The 16738-nt window shown below is 39.6% G+C and overlaps 2 protein-coding genes across 2 annotated transcripts in view; one reads left to right on the forward strand and one right to left on the reverse strand.

Moving 5' to 3' along the window:
• mrps33 (mitochondrial ribosomal protein S33) overlaps nt 1-16738 on the reverse strand; it is a 216316-nt gene that overhangs the window by 166007 nt on the left and 33571 nt on the right. The gene's annotated exons all lie outside the window — the stretch shown is intronic.
• mkrn1 (makorin, ring finger protein, 1) lies at nt 1058-16237 on the forward strand. Its single transcript, XM_072377418.1, has 8 exons — nt 1058-1165; nt 1883-2014; nt 8516-8697; nt 11176-11399; nt 12181-12395; nt 12654-12764; nt 13496-13640; nt 14041-16237. The coding sequence occupies exons 1-8, from the start codon at nt 1092-1094 to the stop codon at nt 14251-14253; spliced, it is 1296 nt and encodes a 431-aa protein (XP_072233519.1). The 5' UTR covers nt 1058-1091; the 3' UTR covers nt 14254-16237.

The following is a 16738-nucleotide window of genomic DNA, read 5'->3' on the forward strand; positions in this document are numbered from 1 at the left end:
GACCAAGTTTGACTCCTAAGAATGCAAACATCAATCAACGTGTTTGATTCAATCAACATGTCTTCTCCTCATTCCTCAACAAAATACAATTAATTGTAAATGAAGATAATAAAATAAATAAAATAAAATAAACAAAGGAGGCAACTATCTCTGGGCAGAGACAGTTTCAATATCTACCCCCTTTAATCCAATCCTGGCTCTTCCTTTCCTGACACTGACAAATGCATTTCTGTCAGGGTACACTTTGGACAGATTGCCAGTATTTGATGAATATGACTATTGTGATACTATTTTATTACTTATTTTGACATGTAGATGCTCCACACCATTGCACCATCCACACCATTCCACAGAAATATTGCAATGATGACACTGCCATTTTCATCCTAGATCAAATTTAAATGTAAAGGTTGCACTTTCAGAAGCTTCCCAACTTCTTCTTCTTCTTCTGATTCTTCATAGAACCACGTATTAATAATTAATAACTAAATACTACACTGCAGTTAGGACTAATACTAATATCGTCCTTTGTTTCTGTGTAATCAATTTAAACCATCCTGTAGCCAACTGAAACATCTGTTTTTAGCATTGCGTCACCTGATCTATATTTCTCAATGAGTCAGTTGTTTGGTGCATAAATAAGCAGGAGAGTGTGGAACTACCTCACAAGTGCTCTCAATGATTATCATCAGGTTCCTCTGATATCTGTTTTATACATTTTATGTGCACAAAAATTATAATGAGTTTAATGTAGTAAAGTAAAAAGTACAACACTTTCTAATATTAAAGAGTAAACGTAGAATTGACATGAAAAGCTTTTCTTTCTTTCTTCTTTTTCCCCGAGTTAGAGAGTTGTTTTTTTTCTTTCTATAACACATTACTAACGGTATGGCGCGATGATCCTGAAACAACACACATTTCAGAAGCCAATTTGCATAATATCAATTGCTGATAGTGAATAGAGCCGCGCTGGAAACCGTACACGACGGTTTTTCGGCAAGCTTCGTCTTCGACCTCTTATGTACGAAAAAAGACGAGCCGTGGCGGAGCTGTCCGGAACATCCGGCTGAGGCTTCTCAACATAAACAGAAATGGCGGAGGCAGCAGCACCGTCTACGGCAGCTACATCAGTAACAGGAGGTTGGACCAAGCACGTAACCTGCAGGTAAGACAAGATAATCGAGTGTTTACATGTTGAAAATGAGCAAACTACTGTTAGATACCAGAATGTTGCCTTTACAGTGGCCGGTGAGTAACTGACAGCAATGTCTTTTAAGGCTTTCTCAGCTGTTGGGTAGCTAGGTGTAACGTCACTGGATTCCTCTGTTGTTATGTTAACTGGTCACAGAGCAGACTGGCGTAGTACGGCAATGGCCACATTCTAGCTTCGTTGTCTACTAGTAAAGCCGGCTGACATTAACGATGAACATTGAAAAAACGCTACATTACACACAAAAGCTGTCATAATACTAAAACCTGATAATAGCACCAAGGCTAACTAGTGGTTGTATATAGTATATTCTTTGTGATCTTTCACTTTTAAATCAACCATCCAGTCAACATAAAACAACAACGGGTTTTGCCAGTTGCCCACGTCTAAATTTCGTTTTGGGTTTGCTACATTTAACTTTTACATCCGGACTATGCTGACAGGCATTGGAGGTCGAATTCTCTGTCGTGTCCTTTCAAAGAGAAGTTTGACGGCGTTATCATTTCCAGTGGCATTGTCACAGAGATAGCTTTCTCACGTCGAGGTGGTTGTTCAACTGTTTTTAACTGACAGAGTTGCGTTTGACGTGCAGAACTGAAAACGGGCACTTTGTATTTCTTATCGAGTTGCAGTATGCCTCTGAACAGTTTTGACTGTGTCTTGTGTTTTCAGATATTTCATGCATGGTCTTTGCAAAGAAGGAGACAACTGTCGATACTCCCATGATCTGAGCACCAGCCAACCTGCAGCCATGATATGCAAATTCTTTCAGAACGGAAACTGTGTGTTTGGGGACCGTTGCAGGTAAAGAACTGGGCCGAAATTGGAATGTAAATGCATATTTGATTGGCTGAGTTAGATGTGCAAAAGTGATAATGATAATAATGATGATGAGAGTTTGTACTCTGTTGGTATTTTGAGCTCCTCTTCCTCAGGATAAAAAAAGTGTTCAGTTTCATTGTTACTTCTTGTCTAAAAGTGGCTGTGCTCTCACCCAGTAACCACGCAGCCACTTTGCTGGCAGGGTATCTTAGATAGACTGCAGCCTGCTCCTCAAGTGGATCTGACACCTGAAACTGATGCTTCCTAATGCCAACATGTTGCTGGTCTGTCACTGTGGCAGCTCCATGTAGAGTCAAGGAGTCTGTGTCACTCAAAAGCTTTTTTCTATAAGGAGAAATTGTTCTATTATGTATTTTAAATGTTGTTTAGTTCTACAGTATGTTTCACTTGTCTGCCAGCACCAAGGGCATAGCATAGATCTCTGTATGCTCTCTGCTGTGGTGCCTTACGTTTTTGCGTCCACTTCGGCAAAAGAAATGTGGAGATTAGTCTGAGCTGCTCTTTGTTGTGTCACCACTGTTGTTGTTCCTTCAGCTTTACACTGCTGTGAGAAAGACTTTCTAATGGAGTGAAAGGAAGTGTTGCATAGTAAGAATGTGTCCAGTGTAGCTGTTGTCATTGTTTTTCAACCCTGCTCCTTTGATTTATTTATTTATTTTTGGTGCTTCATCCTTTATGTTGGGAAATTGGTTGCTGTTGAACTCGTTTGACTGTAGTCTGCTTGAGCTAACTTTCAACCAAATAGCATTCAATCAACACATACCGCCGTCTTCGTAGCCTATATTAACCTTTCGAAGGACTGCATCTCTGTCTGTATGGGTTGAAAAATGGCTGTCTTAGCACTCAGTTTGGACCTAGTTTGGCTCTATATAGCTATAGATCTTGAGAAAGGCTTGAAAAATAAGTGTTACTAAAAATAGGAAGAACATCTTGATTGGCAACTTGAAATTGTTTGGGTATAAAAAGACCTCAAAGAGGCAGATTAGATTCTCTCAGAAGGAACAATGGACAGAGGTCCAATAGTCTTCACAGCACTGTGTCCACAAATTATGCATAAATTTAAGAATAATATCTCAAGTAATAAAGTCAATGCATTTTTGTTGTTCAAGAAATGGCTGATTTAAAAATGTGAGTAATGCCCGTAACAGTTTCCTGGAGCTATGGTTTTGGTTCCAATATTAGTCCAAAGCGCTAATAGGGGTTAAGGCTTAGAATTCTAACAAATCCTCACATTTTAGAAGCTAACCAGACTGTATTTGGTTTTAAATTGATTTGTCCATCTCATGATTTCAGATCCACATTACTTCCATGAGCCACTTTTGAGTTTAATTTGTTTAGTGTTAGTTTTTTTTCTTATTTTCTTATTTTTTTTTTAGATGATTTAGTTGTAAAGACTTCAAACTTGAAGTGAAATGAATATTTATCATTCACTTTGTCTTAAATCATTTTAAAGAGTTGTCTCTCCCAATGGCGCATTAACATTACAATATTTGGACTGACTTATTGTCTTAGCTGGGAAATCACAAGGAAAAGACTAAAACACATTTTATCCTGTAGTTAAACAAAACGGGCAGTCAAACAATTTAATTTTCTATGCGTAGAATTTTCTACCCTTCGATATTAACAATTCGTAGCTTCTGTGCACAAATTCTGAAACACTATGCTTTGAATAGCGTCAATTGTATGTGGTAAATGGATTCAGTTATACAGCGATACGGTATTTTGAAGAGGCGGATTAGATTCCTAGCCTGTCATCAAGCTTGATTGACCCAGACAATAGCAGCCACCTTATACGGACTGTCTGCTCCATGTCTGGTTTCTGGAGCATCCTAATAGCTACCAATGCACTCTTGAGGCCTAACTTAACAGCAGCTGTGATGCGTGTGTTACTCACATTTTTCATCATTTTTCTTGTTGTAGTAAGCTTGTTGTTTTCAGGAAGCCTTTATTTGGGTATATGGTACTCTCTTAGTTGTGTTGAGAAGTCACATTCCTTAATCTTCATTGGGGAGCTGCTGTAAAGAGGGTGTTTTCATTATTTCTGTGACACGGTGGGGCTGTGAGCCCTGTATTAAGAGACCTGACAAAAGCTCTCTCTGTGGGGGTTTCTGATAGTTGAATTGCCAGGGCTCTTTCTATTGTGATGGGTTCTGTCTCGCTCTCTCACGCTGTGTCTGCCTCTCTCTCCATCTCTTTCTCCTGCAGCACCTAGAGCCAGACAGAGTGCACTGCAGCCTGCACTGCAATTGCATAACATTTCTTTTTTTTTTCTTTTTTTCATGCTGCTCTCTTGCTCTCTTTGTCAGAGCTGCCTCCTGTCTCTTCGAGCGCTGCTGCTGGGTTCACTGTGTTTACTGAGCTGCAGCACCTTCCTCTCTCTGCATGCATAGCTTCAACCCCCTCCTCACTTGCACCCCTTTCAGATCTACCCATTAATGTGGTAAGGTTTCTGGTGTCCTTATAAGATAGGAGTGGGTAATATTGCCCTTAATAATGAATCAAAATATTTCAACAAAATTGCGAAAAATCATTTCCCGACCTTCATTTCAAGTTAGTAACTGTCCTTGATAATAGACTTGTCTAATTTAGAGGATGAATATTGTAATTCACCTCACTGAAATCTATAATGGATTGCAACAGTAAAGCTCTCCTCCCCCTCTGAGTGTAATGATTACCAAAACTTTAAATGGAACTTGGCTTTGGACTTCCAAACCCCACTGGAGAAGAGAGGACAATATTCCATTTTCAGTTAGTGACCGAATTAAATACCAATTTATAATTGGTATCAAGGTTTGATAGACCTACTCTTGTGGACGCTCATCTCAAATGAACAACCCACAGCGGGTTGTGAGTGCTGCTAATTTTCATGTTGAGTTCACTTGTCGTCTGGCAGCATTTAGAAACGGTGTAGGACTACATAAATACCACAACATTTAGCCAACACCTGTGTACTAATTGCTGTTAACTCTGGCTTATAAATGTATCAAATGGGTCAGGCGAAATGTGTTTACCAATTAAACCAATTATGACACTGGATTGATAACTGTACTGCCAACCACACAAACTTTTAACAATATGGAAACTGTAAGATATTTGATTAAGTTTGGCCACTTTTAAAAAGAATATAAATACAGTAGTATTTTGGTAGGTTAGGGTAATTACAACTTAATAAGGCCCTAAAGACTTATTCATCAAGGTTTCCTTTAGGTTAATGGCGCTGTGACCCATAAAACTCTGTACTGGGCTCCTCCAGTGGTATGCGTCTTTGTAACAGAACTGTGCTGTTATGTTCTGATTTGCCATCTGGGTCTAACTGTGTCCATGTTTAGAGGGTGCCTCAGGTCTTATTGGGTTACGGTAAGTTCAAGTTAGAATTAAGTTGAAATTACATTAAAGTTGTAGCTCAGTCTCAGCCTTTGAACTGCATTGAAGTTACACTTGTCTTGTGTGAACAAACTTTATTAGAATTGCCAGTAATGTGGCATAGCTGACTGTATAAGTGGTACGTGGTTCACATGGTGTATGGTTGAGTGTGAGCAAAGAAATGCAAGTTCTGGCCACACCATAAAGTAGATTCTCTCTGGGTTTCCTATAGTTTATGCTATAGCTATATTTTTAGCGCTTGTGTCATATTGGTTGCGGCTTAAAAAGTATCCTCATTAGCCCATCTCTATTCCTCTTTGATAGATCACACATGCCAGGCAGAGTTGCTTACACACAGCGAGTCGGTGTCTCACAGTTAGATAACAGTGGTTAGAATTGTGTGTTACACAAAATGGAAACAGCCCATTTAGCCTCTTATACTACTTCCCTGGCCAGCTCAGAGGTGTATGAGCACTGGACCAACTTCAACCCTCAGTGCTGCCCCTGTACTTTCCCAGGAGACGGATATGCAATAAAGGTGCATCAGTCTTGGTTTTAAAGTCATAAAATAAAAGGTCTATAAACTGCAACTGACACCCGGGGAGTGTGACTGAGTGTATGTGGTAGCTGAGAACAGTAACTGCTTGATGCTTTTCTGTTTTGTTTTTTTTTGTTTTTTTCAGATGATGTAAAGTTATTCATACAGTTTTACAATTGTAGCCATATTTATTTAAATTTTCTAGGCCAGATTTCAGCATATTCTTTCTTAGAGGCTCAATTGGAAGGTTGCAAAAGAATTCTTGTCATTTTTGTTGGATGACAGAATGTTCCATGAAGTGTCAGATGGAAAGAGTTGTTTTTCAGTCAAAGCTGGTGCCATCTGAAATTGATTATTCTCCTCCCCAACCTATTTCTAAAAGTTGTCACTAAATCTATAACCAGAATAATTAATTCATTCAATAATTAATTCATTCATTTATTGTATCCTGTCATGGAATATAAGAGGCTTGGGACCTGTACTGATTGGACTATCATTTTGCTTAATTATTGAAGTAAAGCGAATTCTAAATTGAATTGACTAAAGTTAAGCTGCAGATCCTATGCAGAGTCAAAGTCAAATTTCTACTTCAACAGTAGGGTAATCATAATAGTAACCCCACATCTTCACTACGCTGGCAGTTAGTGGTGTCTGCCCACCTTTAAAACTACCTTATCGGCCTGGCCTGCCTCTCATATGCCCCTTTCAGAGTGGTGAAAGTGACATATCTGCCTGCTATTGTTGTCATGTAAAAAAACAAATGCATGGCAGATGACCAATGCAATCAAATCTAACATCTGGGAAGATCTGAACATTCAGATTGTAAGGTTTCATGGTGAATCCATGCATGCTATATAATCCATGCACAAGCAAGCACAAACAAGCATGCAAGTTGAACGTAGTTGTAAACATGCCCAAGGCCTATGGAGTGTTTATTGCATGTGTGAATGCTTGCACAATGGAAGGGGAGATGGCTTAAAGGACGTCGGTGGGAATCAAGTCCAACAGACGTAGCAGGATGGTTGATGTCATGACTTTTGATATCTTGCTCTCCGTGTGAGGGGTAAATGATGGAAATGACGCACTGCTGACTAGGGAAGGTGAAGGGCATGAAGTAGGACTGCTACAAGTTTGGCTGGGGGATGACCTTCTTTTAGGGAGAGGGCTGGACTGGATAGGTTGTTGTTCTTTAACCAAAGTAGAGTGGTTGTCATTGAATGACTGCTGTTTGCCATTACCTCCTCTGTAAAGAATTATTAAGTTATCAACAGAGAGGTTTGTAGCAGGAGCAAATGGAGAATGATTGAGTCATGTTTTGAAAGTGAGGATAGTTTTCAAGCATCTGTTTGTGGTGGTGGTTTTAGCTTAGTAAAAAACAGTACTGGCAGTACTGATGTGAAGTTTGGCAGTACTGGTGTGAAAGAGAACAGGAGTGACTTGTAGCACATTATATCAGCTGGCTTGCAAGATTTGTGCCATTTTCTCCCAACAACTCTGTTTTCAAAGGTTATCAGAGGTGGGTTCAATCTAGCAGGTTTGGCGGACTGAGGACACAGGCTATCCAGGCATGAGCTCACGATAGAGCATTGGTATCAATGTTCTAGTGAAGGAAACAAGTTTAAAGCTTGTAAAGAGAGGCAACCACACTGGAAAGATTCCGGAAGATGTGCCAAGAATTAGTCGGAGTTGTGACAAATAGGTTGTGGGGTACAATTTTGGATGAGGAGATTGAGTTCTTTGCCAACTTTCTGAGTAGGTGGTGTGAAAACTTGCATCCTGCAGGGTGGTAAATGACAGCCACAGATATTTTTACAAGAGCAGTCACCATAATAGTGTGATATTCGAAGGAGGGACATTTGCTGTGAGACATGAGTAAATCAGAAAAGCTGCCCCACATCCTTTTCTGGGAGATGTGGGAGAATGTGTAGTTGGAAGAGAGCACAGACAAGTTAAGTGTTTTCAGGTTTGAAAATGAAGTCAGCTTTCGTAACTGCATACTGGATACTCTGTAACCAACAGAGAAGGTGATCTGTGGGTGGGCTTTGCTGTGATAACTGGAGATGAGCCATTTTTCTTTCCATGTGGGCATGACGTTGTCTGCATGTACTACAAATTATTGTAATGGAGTGTGTGCAAATAGCTTAAATGAGTAGTGAGGATAAACTGAGACAAAGCAGTGGAATGGGTCTCATTATGTTGGTGGTATTGCTCTGTAAACTGGCACAAGTAGACTTTTCCCAAGTAGGACTAATAAAGAGGGCTGACTCAACAGCAATTACCTCTGTCAGTGTTAAGAAATATTGCATCCAGCTAAGTACATCCACTGGATTACCTGCACAAACATTTAGTTTGGGGGTTGTGAACTTCCCTGCTTCCATAATAACCCCAATGGCCAACTACAACGAGCCACAGTTAATTCTCATAAGTGCATTTGGGTTACAACTGTAGTCTCAAACGCCCTGTGAGGTTGTCCTGTAGTTAGAGATTTTAGGACTCATTGAAGGTTCCTCATACTTGGATTTTCTGTGCTGTAACAGTCCTTGTCTGCTTTGCTTGTTTAGGTTTGAACACAGTAAACCCATAAAAAAAGAAGAGCTGCCAACCTCCCAGACGCTGCCGCCGCCCTCCATCTTACTGGCCGGCCCATCAGATCCTGGACCCTGTGGACTAACACCTAGACCAGGAGCACAAGACTGGGTTAATGCTGCTGAGTTTGTTCCAGGACAGCCATACTGTGGACGGGGTGAGTGACCAGCATTGATAACACATTTCTTTTTATAGTAACACTCACTCGAACCAGGTGTTTGACCGTGTTTTGATGTACTTTTTGCTATGCGCCTGGTTGAAGACTGTCTTGGGTGCCAAACTTTACTTTTCAAGTTATTGAACAATTAATGACAGCATTACTAATTAATCTTGCCCCATTGGGACTTGATACAACATATGGGCATACCATTACCCAAGATTAGAGGGCAACTCACTGGATAGGATTTTACATAATATTTAGCTTCTTCAATAATAATTCCATGTTATCAGTTGTGCTGATGCAGTTGTTTTCTTGCAGCTGTATCTTCTCATAAGATCTACTGATATTTTGACGTCTTCAGGGTCACAGATTTTCTAGCAGATATTAACAAATATTAAGATCCTTATAATTGGTTCAGAAAATTTGCATCATTGTGTCCAGTCTGCCCTCGGTTCCATATAGCTAATGTTAACGATGGCAGTAACTTGAGTGCACTTCTTGGTACTCAGCCCACTTTTGAGAAACATTAACAAAGTGTCCCAGCCACTCTTTTGCCAACTAAGAAAAATGTCTAAAAATCAGATCAATACTGAGTTTTAATGACACGCGTATCCCTTTACTGGCTGCACTATCATTTTAGGACTGATATTAAGACGTATTACTTTCGAAGACCTTCAAGATGTGGCTACAGATTATGAATGTGAGTTACTGTCACCCTACCAACCATTGCACAACCTGAGATCCTCAGCTAGGAATCTGCTGGCTGCTTGTAGTCAAAGACCAAAGATAAAGCTTTTTAAAAAGGTGTTTGCTTGTCTTATGGCTATGCCATCTGTTTGAAGCAGTGGTTTGGAACACATTCTTAGAAATGCTATGGGTATGGTATATGCAAGTCAAGTCAAGTCAAATTTATTTGTGTAGCACATTTCATGTACAAAACAATTCAAAGTGCTTTACATAAAATAAAACCATTGCAGCGGGGAGTGGAAGAAGCATTGAAATAACAAATTTGGCCCTGTGTCCTTATACAGAGATAAACACTTAATTCATCGCCTTTTCGAAATATTTGCAGACATCGCTGTTTGCGTAATAATTACAAAACATCGCCGTTTTGCGGTATAATTACAAAACGATATCATACGTCCTATCCAATTTAGAAGACAAACCTCGGGTTATTCTTTTATTTATACAAAATTGTAAAAGAAAGAAATAAAATAATTCAAATGAAATTCAAATTATTACTAAAAACAAGCAACAGTCGAGATAAATTAAAAAGATACCGTGCAGTTTTCATGCATGAAAAAATAAAAAATTTAAATAAAAAATAAATAAAATTTTAACCTGGATTTTAAAATGTCTACATTTGGTGACAGTTTAATCTCCACTGGCAGGTGACTGCTAGAGGCAGTGTAGAGTCAGATATGACTAAAAAAAAACACCTACTCGATTTAGGGACCCGTAAAACGGAACCGTTCTGATCTTTCTTTAAGACTTTCTCGTTGAGTTCCTGTGAATTCTGAAAAAATATGTCACTGATTTAACATTGTGTTATGGCCAAATATAGCAATTTTTGAATACCAACATTTGATCAGGGATACTAGTTGGACTGAAATTCTTGATTTCCTCTCAGTTCTCTGGGATATCTATCTTGACACGAATTTCTCTCTTTTTGAATGTAAATTACTCTCCAGCAAGTTGTGAGTTAAGTCACCGTAGTGATGCACTCCCAGCTTCCATCGGTGTATGAATGTGTAGAACAATGCACTGTGTACCCTGTAAAAACCACATGGACTATGACATGCTGTACGAGTGAATGGGTGAATGTGGCATGTAGTTTAAAAGCGCTTTGAGTGGTCAGATAAACTGGGGAAAAGTGTTCTACGAGTGCAGTCCATTTCCCATTTATACAGCACTTTTTAAGTCTCGTTGATCACTTAAAGCTCCGTCACATTGTAAACCACATTTACACACACATTCATATGGCACTTCTTAGTCTATACAGTTGTGTTTGTGCAGTACTTTTTTCTCCATCATCAAATAAGTGGAACTTTCAAAGCTTACTTCAACACCTTATGTTGCCTGCAACAAGTAGCTTCTTTTTGTTTGTTGTTCTTTAACTGCAGCAAGTTACCTGATTTCAGAAGGAAACAGCTTTCCTCCCTTGATCAGATTAAACAAAGACAAATTTATTGCCGTGACAGCTAAGCCCTGGACGTCAGCTCTTCATTCGTCTTTGCTTCCATTGCCTGGCTAGATGTCATTTGTGTTTACTGCGCGTTTACTTGATGCGGCGCTCAACCAAGTGTAGCTTTTACTGCAACAAACTTTTGTTGAGCCATGCAAGCCTTTGGGGTGGGGGGCTTTCAGAGCTTAGTGGTGCTCTTGTCATGTTGTTATCTGACAGGGCTGCGTTTTAAAGGAATGAAACATTGGATTTTTAACACTAAACATGTTTTTTTTTCTTTCTTTGTGTAGCTGAGCCAGTGAAGGGGGAGAGCTCTGTCCCTCTCATTGAGGAGCCTGACAGTGATGCAGCCCAGAACAACAAAGACTTGAGGAAGCAGCTCTGTCCATACGCTGCTGTTGGAGAGTGTCGCTATGGAATCAACTGTGCCTATCTCCATGGTGATGTGTGTGACATGTGTGGCCTCCAGGTCCTCCACCCTACTGACACCACTCAGCGCTCAGAGCACATCAAGGTAACATTTAACAGTTGAATACTTTTGGTGGCTCAATAGAATAAAATAAATCTGAAACATTCACTGACTCATTAAGAATATTGAGTAGTGTTTTCATGGAGAAAGCTTTCATATTTAGAAATGTCTAGTTTTTATTTGATTAATTTATCTGGCTTTTGGGGGACTTCCTATCTGGCGTGGGAAGAAGGGCTGGTGGTTGTTTATTTACTATAATTTTCTCATATTTAGACACGGTAATCTTAAGAGCTTGAATAAGGGCATCTGGACTCCTTTTCCTTGGAATTGTTGGTGTCATATATTATTATTAATATTTGATAAACATTAGAACACAGAAAACATATAATATGTTTAAAGGGAGACAAAAATAAAGCACAATTGGCATATTGGAGAAACGGAGTCTCTCAGAAGGAAAGATGGGTCGATGTTCAGCAGTGTGTATAAAATAGAAATAAAATTATAAAAAATAAAAATCGAACCGTTTCAGAATGATGTTCTTCAATGGAAAGGTGCAAAGAAAAATGTATTATTCTGCCATGGAAGTAGCTGCATGGGCTCAGGAACGCTCTGTGTCCTAGTGTCATACTTACTGTAGTCACGACACTAGGACTCCACTCATGTGGACCTAATTTCTCTCTTTAGATTAGAGGTTGTAATGTATTAAAATCTGACAAAGGACAGGAATACTTTTGCAGGGCACTTGTACATTATCTGAGGATCGCAGAAGAAGTAGTTCCGTGATGAAACGCTCATGTTGCTGTGGTTGAACTGTTCCCTCACGTAGGCATGCATTGAAGCCCATGAAAAAGACATGGAGATTTCATTCGCCATCCAACGCAGCAAGGACATGATGTGCGGTGTCTGCATGGAGGTGGTGTTTGAGAAGTCCAACCCGAGCGAGCGGCGTTTCGGCATCCTCTCCAACTGTAGCCACTGTTACTGTCTCAAGTGCATTCGCAAGTGGAGGAGTGCCAAGCAGTTTGAGAGCAAAATTATCAAGTAAGTATCGTGGAAGTGGTTTGTCCTGTTTTTTAGTCCGTACAGCAACAAAGCCAATGATGTCCGTGTGAGACACATTTTCAGCAGCTATGAATCTTTGCTGAAGATGCACAAAATTGCAACCTTTTGAAATTGGTTCCAAAATCAAAAAGATGTTCAGAAATTAGATAAATGATTGCTGTCCAGAATATTTTGAATATTTTTCCCATTACCATATTTCAACACTATATTTCTCTTTTCTTTTTTTTTTTTTTGCAGGTCTTGTCCAGAGTGTCGAATCACATCCAACTTTGTCATCCCAAGCGAGTACTGGGTGGAGGATAAAGACGACAAACAGAAACTCATCCAGAAATACAAGGATGGCATGGGGTAATGAGTGTTTTCTAGACTTCAGTTGTTTTCACTCGTGCTGTACAACCATTAACTTACCTAAACGTTACTGAGGAGCCGAGTGTGAGAGTATGAATCTCCAAATCATTAAGACGCAGCACTAAATGAACTTTGCCTTGTTAGCTAGCTATGTCCAATTTAGTGTAAATGGGCGGCTGTAGCTCAGGAGGAAGAGCAGTCGCCCATCAATCGGAGTGAATGTTAGGAAGCACGTAGTTATAGACTTAAGACGTGCTGTATAAGTGTGTGTGAATGTGGCATGTAGTGTTGGAAGCGCTTTGAGTGGTCAGTTAGACTAGAAAAGTACAGTCCATTTACCATTTAAATACAGCAGATCATTGTCCAAATAATAGATTACATTTCTATCATGCATCTGGAAGAATACAAACATCTGCATGTGAAGAAAAAAGGGTCACTTACACCAAGACGGGTGAAGAATTGGCATGAGACGAGTTTATGACAGAATTATTAACCAGTTAACAGTGACCACTGTTTCTGCTTGATGCTTTGTCACATTATTTCCAGACGGCATCCCTCACCTAAACCAATCAGTATTTACAATGATGCAAATGGAGAAAAAAAAACAAAAAAAAAGCGCACTTTAAAAAAAAACAAAAAAACGTCTTCTTTATTTCGATAATGAAAAGTTCCTCTGAGAAAACATCCATCACCCTGGTATGAATCAGTTTCTCGATTCGGTTTTGCTCCAGGAATAAACCATGTCGATACTTCGATGAGGGCCGTGGAACTTGCCCTTTTGGCTCAAACTGCTTCTACAAACACGCCTTCCCTGATGGACGCCTGGAAGAAGCTCAACCACAGCGAAGACACACTGGATCCAACAGCAGGAACCGGGTAACACTTCTCCCCTGTTTCTTCAATCCTCCTGCTTAATCAGTCACATCTCTCCTGTGAACACAGTGATGCATATTGATACAGTATTGACAGAAACGTCAGAACTTGTTCATGTTACAAATTCAAATGCTTTTCTGTAAAAAGGGGTGCACCATGAAAAACAGCCGTGGCCCTGTCGGTCACAACATCCACAGCACCGCCGCACATTAGCACCGTCTGGTGGAAGGAAGTGCAGTTCAGAAAAAAAGGTGTTAAGCAACAGTTTAACTGCTATTAAAACTCCTTTGCCCAGAAATGACAAATTGCGATTTGAGCAGTGCAGTAGCGGCAGTGTAAGTATAGAAGTTACTGACAAAAAGTATAAACCATTGAATCGCTGTACACCATCTTCCGTTCCTAGAACTCGCGGCGAACACCGCTGTGGGACATCTTCGACGAGCGGGAAAGCACCGACTCGTTTGACAACGATGACGAGGAGATGGTGACTTTTGAGCTGAGCGAGATGCTTCTAATGCTGCTCGCCGCGGGAACCGATGACGAGGTGACAGATTCAGAGGATGAATGGGACTTGTTTCACGAGGAGCTTGACGATTTCTATGAGATTTACCTATAGCAGCCCCACCCTCTAACCCCGCTCCCCACAACCCAACCCCCATATATACTAGACACTAGAATGGACTGTCTTGTGTGAGTGATGGACAGTAGCTTCCCCCCTTGTATTGTGGCAGTGCCTTTAAGCAGGCCATTAATAAATGAACTTATAAAAGCTTAAAAAAAACTAAACTCCAACAACTCAGTGCGCTCGTGCTAAACATTTTATAGACATCTATCCTTGTGAGTCTTTCCTGTGCAGTTTCTGTTAAAAGGAAAAATGATAAAAATGAACTCGATATAAGATTTAACAAAAATAACTTTGTTCAGATATTGCTAATAAACATCGTCAAGTTTATTGTGGGTGTGGGTTTGACCTGTTTATTATCTAGCCAGATGTTTGTACATACTTCTGAATCTCTGCACTTGAACTTACTCAGCACCATTTACTGTAATTGAGATGGGCATGTAAGATTTTACATACGGTTTTGGAAGGCCGGAACTTCTTTTCTGTTTGTATAAGCTGCTGATAGCCAATATATTGTGCTGATGTTTAATAAATTTTCCATAATCATTTTTCTTGTTGTGCTGAAAAGTATTTGCTGCTTTAATTATTTTCCTGTGCATTCATCGTTTTTCAGGGTTAAAAAGGCCTTTAATTTGGTTATCATGACAAATGGTAAACTGTTTATGAAAGCCAAAACAATTCAACTAAAGCAGCTCTAATTCATGAGAGCCATCTTTTTTTTTTTTTTTTTTTTCTCTCTCTTCTTCTAAAGCTTCCCTCACTGAGCAGCTCATAAGAATTCACTGCTGGAAGAATATTTGAAATCCAAACTCTCCGGATGGTTTTCAGTCTTTTTAGCTGTTAAAAGAGGCGGGAAAATGGCCGTCAAATTTCTTTGACATTCAGTTGATTGAGTGGTTACAGTAAAACGAAGCTAAAATGGGATTCTGAGAATCCTGTTGTTTTGTGACCTTTTTTTGTAAATTTTTGGAAAGAGCTGCATGAGAATCTTCTTGCTGCTCAATATGTACAAAAATACATGTGGATTTGTTTAAATGTGTGAGGGACAAAGGAAAAGAATTGCCACAAAGGCAGAGGAAAGAAACACTTCCCAGTCTTGTGGATCATTGTTGCATTACGTGTGTGTGTGCGTGGACGGCCAAATCTTTTCCCCTGCTAAAATCCTCCCAGGTTTAAAAAGGAAGATCAACACGGGTCAGTTTTTAACTGAAATTCTTGCGACTGCGGTTACGCTCCTGGCCAGGATACATTTGCCTTTATTACTTCTGCCAGGGAGCTTATGTGGTCTTTTTGGTGCATCTGTTACTCAAGAAATTTTTTTTTCCCCTCCCCAATTGAACCCTGGCACAAGTCTGCACTGTCAGACTGCTCCTATATCATTTTTAAGCCATCAGTGGGGAAATGTTATGAGCTGCTCAGTAACTGAAGTGTCTGTCTTGTGGTGATCTAATACACCTGTATCTACTGAATGGGGTCTTGAAAGCACGCAGCCTTTGACTAAAGCTTGGGTGTAATTTGCAAGTAAGGTGAAAGGTTAGTTCTGGCTTCCAGACGACTGCACATAGTTTGGCATTCAAATGAAACTGGCTCCATACATCAGCAAACTTCGGTCAAATGGACAAAAGGACGATAGACTTGACTTAAAATCATCTTCTTTCCACTACCCTGAATCTCAGGACACCCTTGGTACCAAAAGGCAAGTCCACCCTAGAGATTAGAAAGGCTTGTGCACTCTTTATTTCAGAGAATCGTGGATCTGAGATCATTTCATGTCCTTAAACGGCAGAGTGCAGTATACATTTACTGTTCCCTTTGCTTCCCTTAACAATACATATGAAGCTTTACGGCTGAGATGCTAACCCAGCTGGTGCAGACCTCTTGAACTCTATTGGAATGTTTACACTGAAATGTTTTTGTTCTTTTTTTGTTCCACAGCCATCCATTCTAACTTGAAATTAAAGTTTATTATCAATCTGTCGACTGTGTGGAGTCCACATCTTTTTGTCTTGACTGTTTGAATTAAAAGCATTTCAAGTTGAGAAGATGCCTGTGCCTCATTACATTTATGATACATTCATGTATATATATATATATATATATTCATCTCTCAGTGCCACAGTGCTTTGAGTTTAGTCTATTGAAACTGGCTTTATACCATAAAAGTTCAAGACCTGTATTAAGTCATCAGAGAAAGGTTATTGTTCAACTTTCTCTTGAAAATAACTCATTCAAGATCCGTTAATTTTTCCAAACTGAGCAACAATTCAGAGCATCTCCATATTTTCCCGGCGTTATTTTGTGCTCATTGTAACATATACTGTGGAAACATACACGCTTGAATAAAGAAATGATTGAATGCGGTTTGATATCTAAGAGATGCTGTTGAGGAGCCTGTCAAGGTAAAATAAAACAAAAAAAAAGAATGGTTTGGTGCTTCTGTCTTGGAAAAAAAAGTACCATCTTTTGACTTTAAATTCCT

The sequence above is a fragment of the Leuresthes tenuis genome, unplaced genomic scaffold, assembly GCF_036924035.1.
Source record: "Leuresthes tenuis unplaced genomic scaffold, fLeuTen1.0.hap1 SCAF_23, whole genome shotgun sequence".
Taxonomy (NCBI): domain Eukaryota; kingdom Metazoa; phylum Chordata; class Actinopteri; order Atheriniformes; family Atherinopsidae; genus Leuresthes; species Leuresthes tenuis.

What these genes read in the sequence shown, in the direction of transcription:
- mkrn1 (XM_072377418.1), top strand. Translation starts at nt 1,092, where the DNA reads ATGGCGGAGGCAGCAGCACCGTCTACGGCAGCTACATCAGTAACAGGA. An exon ending in GTGTTTGGGGACCGTTGCAG is followed by an intron (nt 2,015 to 8,515) that starts GTAAAGAACTGG and finishes TTGCTTGTTTAG; the next exon opens with GTTTGAACACAGTAAACCCA. An exon ending in TTTGAGAGCAAAATTATCAA is followed by an intron (nt 12,396 to 12,653) that starts GTAAGTATCGTG and finishes TTTTTTTTGCAG; the next exon opens with GTCTTGTCCAGAGTGTCGAA.